Source organism: Ascaphus truei, chromosome 2, assembly GCF_040206685.1.
Source record: "Ascaphus truei isolate aAscTru1 chromosome 2, aAscTru1.hap1, whole genome shotgun sequence".
Taxonomy (NCBI): Eukaryota; Metazoa; Chordata; class Amphibia; order Anura; family Ascaphidae; genus Ascaphus; species Ascaphus truei.
The window spans coordinates 254,971,746-254,988,276 of record NC_134484.1 but is presented as its reverse complement, the minus strand read 5'-3'; the positions used below and the strand labels follow the sequence as shown (position 1 = coordinate 254,988,276).

The following is a 16,531-nucleotide window of genomic DNA, read 5'->3' as shown; positions in this document are numbered from 1 at the left end:
AAAGAAGAATTTTGTTACCTGTTCCGGATCTTCAAGGTGGATGGTGTTGGATTGACTTTGATGACGTTGCAGTACGAGAGCTTGTATAGGATCTAGCCTCTGGTGTTCTCTGCATCATTATATACTCTGTCTATACATCTTGGTTAGCCGCTAAGGTAAAGAAGTTGCCTGTAAATGCATTTTTATTGCTTGGGATTCATGCCGGGGGCCTTCAGTACTGATATTAATGGATATGCTTTTATTTAAAAAAGCTTAAATTTTTTTTCTAAGTCCCCTCTCGCCGCTTATCGGCAGCATCTCACCACCTTCCTGACAACTTTTCCTGACGGGAGGCTTTTGAGAGAAAATCTCTATTCTAGTGCTGCAAGTAGCCTCGTTAAGCTAACCGGGGTGTAACGCGTAGCTCACCGCAAACGAAGCGCGACCACGGTGCTGAGGTAGGGAATTGAGAAATGCCAACCTACAGCCACGCGGGCACGACAAGTTTGTAGATTAGTCTTGCAAGCCGGGTCAGGAGTACGGAAGCTAGAATAAACGTTATACTTGCCAGGTCTGGATTGGAGAGTAGCAGATAGTTGGACTACTTTGCCAAGGTCAGGGTTGGAGAGTAGCGTACCGTTGGAGTACTTAGCCAAGGTTAGGGTTGTAGATATCAGGATGGTCGTATGTTGCCGGGTCAGAGTTGGAGAGATGAGGAGTCCAGTAACGAAGCAGGGTCAGGCAGCAGGGTCAGGCAGCAGGCAGATCAGGAACAAGGCAGGAACAAGAACAGAATGCAGCAAGGCACAGCATCACACAAGATTATGCTCAGCAATGATAGTCTGGGCTGAGCAGGTAAAAAAGGAACTTCCCACCAATGGGAAGTGGGGCGGAACAAGAGGGAACGTGCTGATAGGCTGCTGGGTCGCGCAGGTGCACCCTATTGTGCAGCCTGATTATGTCTAGGGGCGGAGCTATGTCCCGCGCGCATCACCGATGTCAGGGGGGGCGACCTGATCACGCGCCACTCACGCACCGCGCATGCCCGTCATCCGAACGGGAAAGAAGCCTGGAGGCGGGTCCAGGGGAATGTAGAAAAAAAGGGCAGTGCGCTAATAAAACTGGATCACATGTGCAAAAGAGGCACTAGTTAAGCCTCTATATGCCCCATATATGTGCAAGTGAGCATAAGTGCAAATATATAATAAATATTACCTTAAATGACGGTGTACTAGATAGCATCTGCAGCCGTCATAGGGGGTGGCTCAGAACCCCTAGAACTAAGGAAATGAAACAAAAAACACAGTGCACAACGCTAATAGTGAAGCATGAAATATAAAAATATATATTAAAAAATTAAAGGTTCTGCGTACATCAAAAAAGAATAAAACACGCAATCAATGTAGCACGTTAAGGGTTACCGCACACTGGAACTGAGGACCGCAGATCAGAGTCTCCGCAAATCGCTTGCTTCACATCAGCAGCGGAATCGTCCAGAAAAACAGCTGCCACAGGCCTCCGTAAGATCGAACGTAGGTCGGGCTATTCTCCATACAACAGCATGGGTAAGAACCGATGGTAAAGTCCCAAGGTAAAGTCCAGGACACTGTACTCCTCGCTTCACACAACGCCGCGGTCGCATGACTCAGGCACTCCGGTCACTCGCTGATGACGTGACTCCCACAAGACCTCTTTGCAAAGGCAAACAGGATCTTATCTTGCATTAAACGGGCAATGGATGGAAGGGAAGTAAACATAATCATTGCTCTTTATAAATAAATACCTTCACGTAGGAGTGTCACTAGCTCCCTCCTAAAGACTATCGTTGGATCAGAAGATAATTTTGTGTAATTTATTTTATCTGTCAGCTGTCTCAAATTCTCTTGAACATAGTCATGGCGTTTCAAGATAACGACATTTCCGCCCTTATCTGACGGCTTGATGATAATGCCATTATTGGTTTGAAGACTAAGTAAGGCAGTGATTTCATCTTTAGTTACAGTAGGTTACTCATAGAAGGTTTATGTGCTAGCCGTTCTAGATCTTTGGTCAGAAGTAATACAAATACTTCTATATTAGGACAATTATCACTGGATGGAGTAATTGTGGGGCGCAATTGCAAATTAGTAAAAGGTGCCTCATCTAATTTACGATCATTCTCCGCCAGGAGTGCCGTAACTTCCTGAAGCTGTAGAAAATCCTGAGCTTGTGTAGGGATCAATGTACTATGTTTATACTCTAAGCTTCCTTATAAAAAAATTGTGCAAAGTTAACTTGCAGACAAATAGGTTTGTATCCTTAACCCAATCAAAACAATAAAACTGAGAGGTAGGGGAGAATGATAAAACTTTTTCGAGAAGACTGGTTTGTGCGGTAGTGAGAGAAATATTTGACAGGTTAATAATGTGTGGTGCGATTACGGATGGTGCAAGATGGCTGTCTTTCATTAATTCCGTTGTTGAGTTTGTTTTTTCTTTCTCGTTTTCTGCGGCTGTTGTTGTGTACTGTAATTTATACTGTAGGTTGCCTTTCTCTGAAACCGATTCTTTTATCCCCCACGGGTCTTCCTTTTGTGTATATATTTTGACCCTTGGGACGCTGGCCTAAAAAAACTGGTTGAAAGTTGGTCTGTGTATCACTACCTTTAGTCAGTTGTTCTCTGTCTGTGTCATTCTCACTATCAGATCTTTCCCATTCTGTAGAGGAATCGCCGTGCTGAACAGGTACAGATCTCTTTTGTAACTGATGTTTGAAGATTTTACCCAAATTAATGTTTCTAGAATCCCTGATAATTTGTTTCTGTTTGTGTAGTTTTATTTAATTCTGAAATTGAGAATGTTACTTTGCAACTTAGTCTGCAAGGTATCAAAGTCACCATTCAACTTCCATGTTGGAATATCTGCAAACTGGGTCTCTAGATCCTTATTGATACTCGTCAGTTTTTTGCCTTCATAGGTAATAATTAATTGCATAAGTTGTTTGGAACAGTTTAACAGAACACTCTCCCAAGTTTTGATAAAAGACTTGTCTTGTACCAGATGTGACGGACCCAAGTTAACTCTAAGGCCTCTGGGAACGAGTTCTAATTTCATATAATTTTCGAGGCTGGTGATTTCTCACCAAGTTTTAATTTGGGCTCGGTATAGACCATTCAAATTATTGAAGTAGTTTCTAATATCAGTTGGTGCAGATGTACCATCTATAGTTGGTACGTCAGTAGTGGAGAAAACTGAGTGAGCTTCTGTTTACCACACACTAAAGTCAGTTAGACTAGAAAGGATGCTAGACATCTTATATTGTATTATATATGGGCGAGCTGGGCGTCAAAGAAGGAAGTCTAACGACTTCCAAAATGCAACACAAACAGAAAGGGAAGCCCGCTCAGCCTCAATATATAGCAAGTGGGGGGATGCACTAGGAAAACAAAATTGTACAATAGCAACAAGGCTCCAAATCCTACCCTTAAGAAAAAGGAGTAGGAGAGGAGAAAAGGGTCCCTAATAGCATGCACTCAACAACCACAACAATTATATACAATGATAGCGATCCCGAAGTCAAGCATCTATGGAAATAGAGAAGGTCCCTGTGACAGGGTAAATAAAAGCCACCAGTTATATGCCTGGAAAACCTATGTCTAGTCTGCAGTGCAGTACTGACTAGGTTAACTTCAGCTGGGAACCTCAGGACAATTAGTTGGATCCTAGCTGCCTAATCAAGGTGTGTTAAAACCCAGGCTGTAGACACATGGACCCTGGCTGTTGAGGAGAGAGGAGTAAGCTGCTGAAGAGATTTCCTGATTCAAGGTCTGATAAGCAAAGTAGATGAATTGTGAACTGTCTGTCCCCTGCATAGAAAAGGGTAACTGCCTGATTTATACACTGTCTGCTAAAGAGAAACTGATTTTGTTTGTCTGCTGAAGAAAAGCCATTTTCTTTTTATTGGTGATGAAAAGCTATTTTTGTTTTGTGTGCTGTATATCTTTTAAGGCTAAATAAATAAGCCTTGTCAAGAAACCCGCGTGTGTAGTTGCATGTACCCTGCAACATATGGTGTCAAGAAGTGAGATTTTGAAAGGCCCCTGCAGTCAAAGGGCCATACATACACACAAGAATGAAAAAAAATTAAGAATTTTTTTAAGAGTTTTTGTGCGAGCAGACCAAACAGCAGGGACAGTTAATGCAGGAGCAGGCCCTGCTGCAAGCAGAGAGACATGAAAGACTTTTGCAGCAGCAAACCCAGCTCCTAACCCAGCAGCAGGCAGCACAGGAGGAGCGAATGGCCAAGCTGCTGACCCAATTCCAGGGGTCTGCCAGTCCAGAACTTGCAAGCAGACCCCCCGATACTCCTGTGGAAAATGGCTCCGAACGAGGATCCAGAGGCTTTTTTACTGACTTTTGAAAGAGTTGCCGAAGCTCAGGGCTGGGCTACAGATTGCTGGGCAACTGCTTTGGCCTCGCTCCTCATAGGATAAGCCCAGGCCTCATATCAGGGTCTCCCAGCAGATCAGGAAATGGACTAGCGCCACGTAAAAGCCGCCATACTGGATCGCTTGGGTCTGACCCCAGAGACCTACCGGCAGCAGTTCCGGAACATGAAGTACACCGCTAAGATGAGACCCCGGGTCCTCGCTCAGCGATTATTGGACTTGTGTACACGCTGGATACAACCCGAGGAGTGCACTAAGGAGGCAATTCTGGAGCAGGTGGTTTTGGAACAATTTCTACAAATAATACCCCCTTCCGCATGCTCGTGGGTAAAACGCCACGCTGCTGAAACCCTAGCTTTGGCAGTCCGACTCGTGGAGAACTTCCTTGGGGCTGAGCAGAAGGTGAGTGTCCTGGACCCGACTCCACCAGCACTTGCGGACGCCCAAAGAGGGAGGTCGGATCAATGGGGAACCTACGGCCAATCCATACGCAACCGCCAAGTCCAACGGAAGGAGCAGTCATTCCAGCAAGGATGGAGTCCAAATGCTGGTCCCCGCCGAGACCCTCATCTCCTTCCGGATGTCGGCTCATCGCAAAATGAGAGGAACTTCCGAGGACGTCGCCCACAGGACCCACCAGATGCCTGATCTCCAGTAACCGGTCCAGCGGAGCGCTATCCACAGCCCCCTCCTGTGAGGGAACACTCTCCATGTTCCGCCTGCGGAGAACAAGGCCACCGGTATGTGGACTGTCCACAGATGGATTGCTCGTTCAGCAGAACCGTTGCCTCGGCTTTTACTAGGGAAAATTACAAGCCCTGGCTACTTCCAGCCCTGATTGGGGGAAAAACCGTCCAGGCCCTTGTAGATTCGGGCTCTGGGAAAACTCTGGTCCTCCAGGAACTGTTACCGCCTAACGTGTGTTCTTTTGACTCCCCATGGAGCATAGAATGTATACACGGCGATGTAAAACGCTATCCGACGGCCAAAATCCGGCTACAGGTAAAAGGTCAGGAGGCTTGCCTCGAAGTAGGAGTCGCTCCTTGGCTCCCTGCCCCCGTTGTGCTCGGTCGGGACTGGCCTTTCTTTTCGGACCTAATGGCCCCAGTCACGAGGAGCCTCCTTCTAGGGCTCAGGAGAACCCAGGCAAACTGTTCCCCTTCTTGGCAGAACTTTTTCCCAGTAGACACCGGGTTCAAAAGACTCGGAAGCAAAGACGCTTGGACAAACAGGACTGGTTGCAGAAATCTGGGTTTCAAGGTGACCATTCTAGTAGTCAGAGGTCACAAGTGATGGCTGGGGATGGCCAAAGGGAGGGGGATATGGGCCCTGGAGATTTACCAGACCTGTACCTCCCTGACTTTTGCCAGAAGCAAAGGGAAGACCCAGTCCTTGCTAGACAGTATGACAAGGTGGTGAAAATTGATGAACAGATTTTAGATGCACAGGGGGTGATAGTATTCGCCCATTTTGAGCTATCAAAGGATATCCTATATAGGGTGAATAGGCAGACACAAACAGGGGAGGTCACCAGACAGATATTGGTTCCCAAGGCGTTTGTTAAATCTGTGTTCACTCTAGCCCATACTGTCCCTTGGGGTGGTCACAAGGGCAGGGATAAAACATTGGACCGTATTTCATCCCGATTCTATTGGCCAGGGATGCATAGTGATATTGCTAAGCTATGTGCAGCATGTCCGGAGTGCCAGCTAACTAGTCCAAAAGGACAAAAACCAGCCCCTTTGGTTCCTCTACCCTTGGTGTCAGTTCCCTTTGAGAGGATTGGGGTAGACTTGGTAGGACCCCTAGAACCTTCTGCGAAAGGACACAGGTTTATCCTTGTAATAGTTGACTATGCAACAATGTATCCTGAGGCGTTCCCCCTGAGAACAGCAACGGCGAAGCAAGTAGCCAACAAGTTGTTGGAACTGTTCTCACGGGTTGGACTTCCCCAGGTGATGTTGACAGACCAAGGTACAAATTTCATGGCTAAACTGATGCAGGATGTCTTAAAGTTACTAGAGGTCAAGTCTGTTCGGACATCGGTCTATCATCCACAGACTGACGGATTGGTGGAAAGATTTAACCGAACTCTAAAAGGGATGCTGAGGAAATTTGTAGATACAGAAAAGAGAGCCTGGGATGAATTTCTCCCTTTTCTGCTGTTTGCAGTGCGGGAAGTTCCCCAGGCCTCCACGGGATTCTCTCCATTTCAATTTCTCTATGGCCACCAACCCCGGGGTATCCTAGACCTCCTAAAGGAGTCCTGGGAGGAACAGCAGTCCCCTTCTAAGAATACCCTGCAATATGTACTAGACCTTAGGAAGCGCCTAGATGTGGTCGGCCATTTTGCTAGGGAGAATCTTAGATCAGCCCAGGACAGTCAGGAGAGACATTACAACCAGAATGCTCGCATGAGAGTGTTTCACCCAGGAGACTAGGTGATGTTATTGTTACCCAGTTGCGAGAGTAAACTCCTGGCCAAATGGCAGGGCCCATTCGAAGTAGTCCGCCGTACGGGTGATGTGGATTACGAGATCGCTCAACCAGGGTCCAGGAAGGGTAAACAAATTTACCATGTGAACTTGCTGAAACCCTGGAAGATGCAACCCTTCTCATTTGAGATTCAGCATAGGCCGGGAAAAGAGAACGCAAATGCTGACTTCTTTTCTAGAGAAGGGGTGGATGGTCGGGCTTCAGCCGTGCGTAGCCCCAGCCACACACTAACAGAGGAGGAATGTGACAGGGTAAATAAATGCCACCAGTTATATGCCTGGAAAACCTATGTCTAGTCTGCAGTGCAGCACTGACTAGGTTAACTTCAGCTGGGAACCTCAGGACAATTAGTTGGATCCCAGCTGCCTAATCAAGGTGTGTTAAAACCCAGGCTGTAGACACATGGACCCTGGCTGTTGAGGAGAGAGGAGTAAGCTGCTGAAGAGATCTCCTGATACAAGGTCTGATTAGCAAAGTAGATGAATTGTGAACTGTCTGTCCCCTGCATAGAAAAGGGTAACTGCCTGATTTATACACTGTCTGCTAAAGAGAAACTGTTTTTGTTTGTCTGCTGAAGAAAAGCCATTTCTCTTTTTGTTGCTGATGAAAAGCTATTTTTGTTTTGTGTGCTGTATATCTTTTAAGGCTAAATAAATAAGCCTTGTCAAGAAACCCGCGTGTGTAGTTGCGTGTACCCTGCAACAGTCCCTGACAGACAGATAGTATAATGGACAGCTTTAAAATACTTTAATAGGTCCTTGGACCAATGTAAACTAAAATGGCACACTAACACAAACAATACCTCCTTGTACTGCAGGGAATACTGAAGAAGCAGAATCTCCCTATGAGGCTGTATACTAATGTAGGAGGAGCTATCTATAATACAGTAAACCCAAATCCAACAAATGTAGCTCCTACAGAGATAACCAGAGAAAGGGTACTCCTAGTCACACTGCTGATGTAATAAGCACAACAAATGAAAGCAGAAAAGGGAATAGGAAATCACAAAAAACATCCAAAATGACTGCGTGAATCCAAGGGAAGTCCTATGTTAGCAGTTCAATACGCATCAGGGCAGTCCTTAAAATAAAGGACATTGTAAACCTAACGCTGATATGCCAACAAGATAAGAAACTAATCATTTAATAATCCCAATTGTCTATGGCCAAGGGGAAAGGATAGGCAGGTGGGGGATTATAGCTAGTCAGCCCTAAAGTAAAGCATTAGTAAGATCACACCTTGAATATGGAGTATAATTTGGGGCACCACTCCTTAGAAAAGACATTATGGAACTAGAGAGAGTGCAGAGAAGAGCCACCAAATTAATAAAGGGGATGGACAATCTAACTTTTGAGGAGAGGCTAGCTAAATTAGTTTTATTTACATTTAAATAGAGGCGTCTAAGAGAGGATCTGATAACTATATACAAATATATTCGGGGACAGTGCAAGGAGCTTTCAAAAGAATTATTCATCCCAAGGACAGTGCAAAAGACAAAGGGTCATCCCTTAAGGTTGGAGGAAAGGAGATTTCACCAGCAACAAAGGAAAGGGTTCTTTACAGTTAAAATGTAGAATTCATTACCCATGGAGACTGGGATGGCAGATACAATAGATTTGTTAAAAAAAAGGTTGGACATCTTTTTAGAAAGGAAAGGTATACAGGAATATACCAAATAAGTATACATGGGAAGGATGTTGATCCAGGGAGTAATCCGATTGCCAATTCTTGGAGTCAGGAAGGAATTTATTTTCCCCCTTATGAGATATCTTTGGATGATATTTCACTGGGTTTTTTTTTTTTGCCTTCCTCTGGATCAATATACTGTAAGTATAGATATAGGATAAAGTTTCTGTTGTCTAAATTTAGCATAGGTTGAACTTGATAGACGCATGTCTTTTTTTCAACCTCATCTACTATGTACTGTAACTATATCCCTCATTTGTAATGTCGTAAAAATGACCAAGCACCTTGAGAACTGAACACTAAGTTGAGAGACAAGCAAAATAATAATGCATAATGTAATTTAAAAAAGAAAGTATAAAACAAGAAAACTGTAGGTATCCAGCGTAGAAAGCATTCAAAAGTCAAATATATTTTTTCCAATCAGCTTTCCTTTAACATTCCAGTGAGTCAGAGACTCCACAGAGTATAAATCCGTGTTTTGCTCCTGAGATTTTGAAGAGCTGGTGCGTTTGACAATAGAATGACTGAGTGGATAATGTTTTAAAGTACATGAGGAAAGCAGATGTACAGTATTATACACAGAGACACAATTAACCCTGTGCTGCCGGAGGTTTCAAATAAGTAGTTCAAGATTCCAAAACATCATTAAAGCACATAATAATTGTGACAACAAAACACTTATGATTGAAGTTTAGCCAATAGATATTTTGAATGCAGCTGTTAGTTCTTCTAGATCTACTGAATTGTATCCTGTTCATCAAAACACCAGTCACATCTTATTAGGTCTAATATCTTTCTCTGATTTGTTTCATATTGCACATCGCTATATGTTCTTTCACAATTTCCACAATGTTAATAACTTGCAATTGTGTTCTTTTCATCTTCTTCCTCAGATTGCTACAGATTTTGTCAGCCAATCGATCTGGTGTTTGTAATTGATAGTTCTGAGAGTGTTGGCAAAACCAATTTCAGCCTTGCCAAAAATTTTGTCATTAACATTGCCAACAGGATTGGAAAAATGGCTAAAAATGCATCTGATCTGACAGGTAAATTGTTTTTACAGCGCCCTTATGATGTTCAGTGATAATCACAAGGGCCAGGACTTTTAAGGTTCTTATAACATTCACCAACCCCCATCCCCTCTTTCCCATCCTCCAAACCCTCACCCCTCCCCCCTCACTCTCAACCCCCATCCACTCTCTCCTTTCCCTTCCCATCCACCCTTTCCCTCCCCTTCCCATCCCCCCATCCCATCTTCCATTTCCCCATCCCTTCTCCCCCTCCCTCCCAATACACTCTCTCTCCCTCCACCCACCCCATCCCCTCTCTCCCTTTCTCCCCATCCCCTTTCTCTCCTTCACTCCCTCTCTGCCTCCCTCCCCCTATCTCCCCCCATACCTCCCTCTCTCCATCCACATCCCCACTCTCTCTCTCTACCTTCCTCCCTCCCATCCCCTCTATCTCCCTCCCTCCCTCCTATGCCCCCTCCCTCCTTCCCCCTATCACCTTCTCTCTCCCTCCCCTCATCCCCCCCTTCCATCCCCTCTCTCCCTTCCATCCCCCCAGCCCTCCTCTCTCCCTCCCCCATACCCCACTCTCTCCCTCTGCCCCCATCCCCCACTCTCTCCCTCCATCCCCATCCCCCGTCTCTCTCTCCACCCCAGCCCCCCTATTTCCCTCCCCCATTACCCCCTCCCTCTAACTCCCCCACACCCCTCTCTCCCTACCCCATCCCCCCTCTCTCCCTCCCCATCTCCCATCCCCCACTCTCCCCATCCTCTCTCTCTCCCCCATCACATCCCCCAATCCCCCATCCCCCACTCTTTCTTTCCCCTACCACCACCCCCCTCTCTCCCTCCTTCCATCTCCTCTCTCTCTCACATCCCCCTCTCTCCCCTCTCCCTTGTGGGCGCCACTCTCTTTCCATTACACTCCTCGCTCTCTCATCCCCTCTATTCCTCCCTTTCTCACTCCCCCTCTCATCCCCCTTACCCCCTCTCTACCACTCACCCTCCTCTTGTCTTACTCTTGCCCTTTCTCACTATCCTACTCCCTCCCTCCTCCACCCTGATCCCCCTCTTTCTCACTCCCTCACTTCTCCCAGCTCACTTTCTCACTCTTCCACAATCTCTACTCTCTGCCTCGTTAACTCACTCTCCCCCACACTTCCAATCTCTCACTCTCTCCCCTCCACAATACACACAATTGCCCCCCCTCCCCCACAACACACACTTGTCCCCACTCTCCCACAATATACACAATTGTCCCCCATCCCCCACAATACTCACACACACATTTGGGCACCCTGCCCTACAAAATACACACTTGTCCCCCCTATTCCACAATACACACACACTTTGCCCCGCGTCCCCCACATGACACACACTTGGCCTCCCTCCCCCAAATACATACACACACACACACTATGCCACCCTCCCACAGAATACACACAGACTTTACCACCCTGCCTCGCAATACACACAGACATACTTCTCACAATACCCCAACTTTTTTTATTTATTGTTATTATTTTTTACCTTGGGGTCGAACCTCCGGTTCCATGCGGATGCAGAAGTTGGGCCCATTTTCTGGGCGAAATCTGCTTCCGGCACGGAACAGCGGGGAGAGGAGGCCATGCAGCATCTGGGTAGAGCTGGGGCTTCTCAGTCATTTGAGGCCCTCCAGCCAGATACAGAAGTTGGGCCCAACCTCCAGCGCCGGCCATCCGTGGCCTACAAGGTTTGGCCATGTGGCCCACACACATTCAGCAGAGTTGCAGACAGGGCTGCTGATGGGGGGAGAGCTGGGACAAGTATCCCGTGCATGGTGACTGCGGGGGAGCGGCTGACCTGACTAAGGTTGCGTCCCCGCTGGCGCTGAGCGTGTGGTGCTTGCCGCTTTTAATTACATAAATGTATATGTACAAGTCCCCGCTCACACGGTGCGTGCTCATGCGCAGGCACGCATGCTCACTCAAGCTTGGCGCTTGAGTAAACAAAATAATTTAACTTTCAAGCGCGCTCAACTTGCCCGCAATGCCCCCCACCCCCTCCCAACACGTGCTTGCGAAATAGCAAGGACACCCGGCGCTCATGCTTGAAGAGCTGGTGACGTCACCGCTCTCAAGCTTGTGCGCGGTCAGTGCCAGCGGGGCCGCTGCCTTAGAGGATCATTGTCACAATGTTTGATGTTCCAATAACTGGCATGTTGGCAATGACACTGCTGGCAATGATTTGTCCTGACAAAGCAAGAGAAAAAGCCATTAGCAGCCAATCTTAAAGTACTGTACTTCAGTTTCCAGGGACATCAACGATAGGACAGATCAAAGATGGTTGTCACTTGACTTCGCAGAAGAAAGAGATGTTACTGTACTTCAATCAATTAAGATTAACTTTCATTTTGTTTGGTTCCACTAGTGTTCAAGTATATTTATTTAAATATTTTGATCTTATAAAATGTAAAATGCTGTTTTTTTATTTAATTTGCAGGTTCTCGTCTTGGAGTGGTGCAGTACAGCCATCAAGGAGCTGTCGAGGCAATCCGAATGGATGATTCCAGCATAACCTCCAAGTCCTCCTTCCTTGGTAAAGTGAAGTCAATGGAGTGGCTCGCCGGAGGGACATGGACACCCTCCGCTCTAAAGTACACATACGAGCAACTTATACGTCCAAACCAACGGCCGATGAGTAAAGTGGTCGCCCTTGTAATCACAGATGGACGCTATGATCCCAAGGACTTAGACAAGCTGGAAGGCCTCTGTAAAGGGGTAGAGGTGTATGCCATTGGGATCGGAGATATATTTGATAATAGCGCGGAGAGAAAAGAACTGGAGAAGATAGCCTGCAACGTTAATGAGAGAGTGAAGAATCTTAGTGTGTATGCTGAATTAGCAGCAGAGGAGTTTCTGGAAGACATTGAAGCTGTGCTTTGTCCAGGTATGTTAATATTCACCTTACTGATAAGTTGCAGTAGTTTAGAACTATTCATTTTTTACATTTGTTATCATGCAAAACACAGTAGCCATGTCACAATAATGTGGGATTTAGCTACAATATTCTTATTTGTGGAGCAAACTATTTTGACATCCAAAAAAAACCTTAATTTGTATCGGTATATTGTTTGCAGCATATATTAGTCCTCTACTTACATGTGATCCTTTATTTACTATTTGTAATGCCTTTTAATCTTTATAAACGTTCATATCTTTTTTTTAACAGAACCTGAGATTATATGCCCAGACCAAACATGTAACCAAGGTGAGTACGAGTCCTACACTTTTCCCATTTGAAAAAATATAAGGGTGGGATATGAATACTATTGTTATGAACATTCACAGAAGTTTAGAATTGTTGGAAATTAAGACCTTTTGCTTCATAAAGCAACAGAACTAATTACTTGGTCACTTTTCTACTCCATCCTTAGTAGTTAGCACTATGGGAGGTTACCGAACAATGGCATTCTTGAATCTTAGCAGGAGTTCTAAATATATATATCTTCAAACATTGAGGCAGTGCTGGTCCTGATCAAATATAAATCAGGATCACATAGCAAAGGGGGAGTTGGATGCCTGTAAAAGGAAGTACCTAGAGTGAGCAGCACTGAAGTTGAATACGGAGAAATCAATTCCAACCACTGTGCCAGTTCATTGTACATCTGACTAGTACACTTTGGGGCTTATTCTACTGTATATCCACCAAAGCTGTTGATCAAGTGCTTCAACAGATATAGAAAAAGCCCCATTATTGTCTGCTGCATTAGTCATTAAAACTGCACAATACTGTACAAGAAAACATATGTTATGATTGCACATGGCAAGAGAAAGTACTGTTTGTCATAGAGTTGCAGTCAGAAGTTTCTCTCAAGTTGCTAACTACCTTGCCCTTTGCCAAAAAGAAAGCAAGTAGAAAATGCTATTGTTTGTATATGGGGCTCTAATAGCATACATGAATTATCTTGAGTAAATCTCTCAATTTAAGATGAGGTAGTAAGGGAGCTACATTTGGATTTGCTAATTTCAAATCCCCTATTGCTGGGTACTAAATACTTCCCTTCAAGCACTTCACCTTTGGATACATCACATCCCCCCCTTTGCTCAAGTGTGGTCCGGTGAGCAACGGTACAAAAAGGAGGCGTACACCTGGGATAATGCATCTGCGTTCCTGTGTTTGGAGCAGGCCCTGTGTTCTACTGTAAACTTGAACATTGCAAGACTTTGGAATCAGCGACCCACCCAGGCATTCCTTTCTCTTTTCTGGTGCATGCACTTTAGAGGGGCATGATCCATTATAAAGGGTAAACTTTCTACCTAGTAATGGGACTAGATCAGTTACTGTATGACACCTTTATCACCCCAAGGTCAAGCATTTTATTTACCTCCTCTTTAGCTGCCTGTCATCTAGCCCAGGGGTGCACAAACTGGGGAGCGCAAGATTTTTCTGGGGGGGCACGGCGGTTGCACTTGACCCGCGCTCTTCCCCAAGGCATTTAAATTAAATGCCGGGGCATTGCGTGAGGTCTCTGCAACCTGAACTTACCGAGATTCAGCCGACTTCTGGACACGTCTCCATGGTAAAGCAGCGTCAAATGATGCCACAGGTCATGTGTCGTGACGTCACATGACCCCGCGGTGTTATTTGACACCACACTAAGGTAAGGGGGGGTGTGAGCTCTGGGGGAGACAAGGCAGGGGAGCACAAAAGTTTGTGCTCCCCTGGTCTAGCTTCTAGTAAATGATAGGGCTTAAAATTAACAACCTTTCCGGGCTCTGCAGTTATGTTAAGCTCAATGACTGAGGTTCTTCTGGGTATAGGAGAAAAAACTCAGACATTGCGCACAACAAACTCGTTTACCTCTTGTCTCTGAGGAGCAAACAATGTGTTTGCAATTTTTACATCTCCCAGAGGGAACAACAGTTTTTGCTTCCGCTAACAGAGCTTTCCTCTCTTTCCAGCGTTTTAACAGGTTCACATGTTACAACTTCTCTGATTTTCTCTTCCCTGGCTAGCTAACTCTGTAATTAACCTCTCCTACTCTATGTCTAGTCTATGACTTCGTATGGGCCCTGCAAGTGGCTAAAAACGTACATTCTACAGTACACAGCTGAAATGCAATGTTGCATGTGCGTAATATGCTACACTATATGCTGCGGTGTGGGGTTGACTCAGTTTCCCACGTTTCCTTAGGCATATCTATTATACCTTGGGAATGTCACGCATGCAATAACTCAAAGTTAGTCTTGTTAAACCGCTCCACTAGGCGGTCTGTCTAGGGTGGTAGACTGAGATGCGCAAGTGTTTAAAATGAAATAGTCAGCACAGGTCATTTGTGAGGGGGGACATAAAAGGTGTTCCTTGATCGGTTAGAATCTCCTTATGGGTACCAACCCGACGAAACAACAGCATTAACTCCTTTGCTATATGTTTAGCAGGCGTATTCCTACTGCCAGTATCAAGCATTGCTCTTAAGCCGTGATTAGGCTTAAAAATGCCGGCCACGACGCCGCACAGCACAAAAACAAAATGCTGCAATACAATTGAGGTATACATATCTCGAACAATGTGCGCACACCGCCTGAAGCTACAGGGCAGCACACTGGAGAGGAATCTGTTCTTGGAGACGACGGCCGCGTCACGTGAGCAGTTCAGCCAATGAGGGTGAACTGCTCAAGGCCACGCCTCCCTGTCTCCTCTCCTGTCTCCTCTGCCTGATCAAGATGCCGCTGGGCGATCACCAGATCGCGCCGCCAACCAGTGGCATCTGATATAATCGTAGCCTTACAGACACCCTATCCACCTTAATTTGACATTTTCCATTTCTTTCTAGCCTCCCCTGCTCTATGGTAGTTTGCTTTATTGCGGAAACACAATGCAAAAAACAACCCACAGAGATATCACAGTGCATTTGGTTCGAGTTCAAAGGACAAACTGTTGCCACATGTCCCAGTTCATGGCATTTTTAACACTCTGTGTAGGCTCTAGAACTGGGCTGGGGTTTTTTCTCCAGTCCATTAGAGCTTTTTGAACCATTGTTCCTCCTATGGGTTATGAAACCTACAGGTTCTTTTGTAGACTCTAGGGGTTCTTGCGGCCTTCCAGTCTTACCAGGTTTCCTGGAGTACAGGAGTTGGGAACCCAAATAACCACTGGGATTCCTGGACATCTCCTTACAGTAGCAGCGAAGTGATGTTCCACCAAGGCGACACGCGGTTCAGCATCTTTGGGGTCACTCTGGCTGACCCACTTCTTGATGGTACAAGGAGGCCGCTCAGGAACTGGTTTACGAGGGCCATTTTGACTATTGTGGCAGGCGTACAAATGTTGGGTTGAAGATATTTCCATGCGGAGGGTATCAGGTCATAGAGCTGTGTGCGTGGAGCCTTTTTTGTTTCGTAGCGCCAACAGTGAAACTGCTGAACCTGGGCAGCTACAGCGACACCTAGCCATGCCAGAATATCAGTTTTCAGTGTGACATAAGTTTGAGCTTGTTCTGTTTCCAAGTCACAGTGGGCTTCTTGGGAGTCAGCTACCAGGTAGGGACCAAGTATTCCAGCCCATTGCTCTGCTAGCCATCCTTCTCTTGCAGTCATATGCTCATATATATATATATATATATATATATATATATATATATATATATATATATACATACATATGTAACTCTATTTCCACCCCCCCTAAGTGAGATAGGGGTGGGTATGCCATTATCTGCTACTTCTAGGTGCTGGTGCAAACCTGTAGGTAACAGGAGGGCTGAGCGCTCCGCGGTGGTGTGGGGAGAAACAAAACAGGAGGGACAGGTTACCTGGACCTCAGTTGGTGCAGCGCCTCCAACCAGCAGGGATCCTCTGTGGATGTTCAGGGGATGGGCCCCTACTGACGTTCCTCCATACACAGAGACAATAACACAAGCTCTCTTCTTAGTTGCATATTCACCCCTCATGATTCT

The 16,531-nt window shown here is 45.8% G+C and overlaps 1 protein-coding gene across 1 annotated transcript in view; it reads left to right on the top strand.

Moving 5' to 3' along the window:
* Positions 1-16,531, top strand: part of LOC142487230 (collagen alpha-2(VI) chain-like) — a 119,459-nt gene that overhangs the window by 91,126 nt on the left and 11,802 nt on the right. The window contains exons 26-28 of the mRNA XM_075586133.1: positions 9,481-9,633; positions 12,076-12,522; positions 12,805-12,843. Of these exons, the coding sequence (XP_075442248.1) occupies positions 9,481-9,633; positions 12,076-12,522; positions 12,805-12,843 (639 nt within the window). The remainder of the gene's footprint in view (positions 1-9,480; positions 9,634-12,075; positions 12,523-12,804; positions 12,844-16,531) is intronic.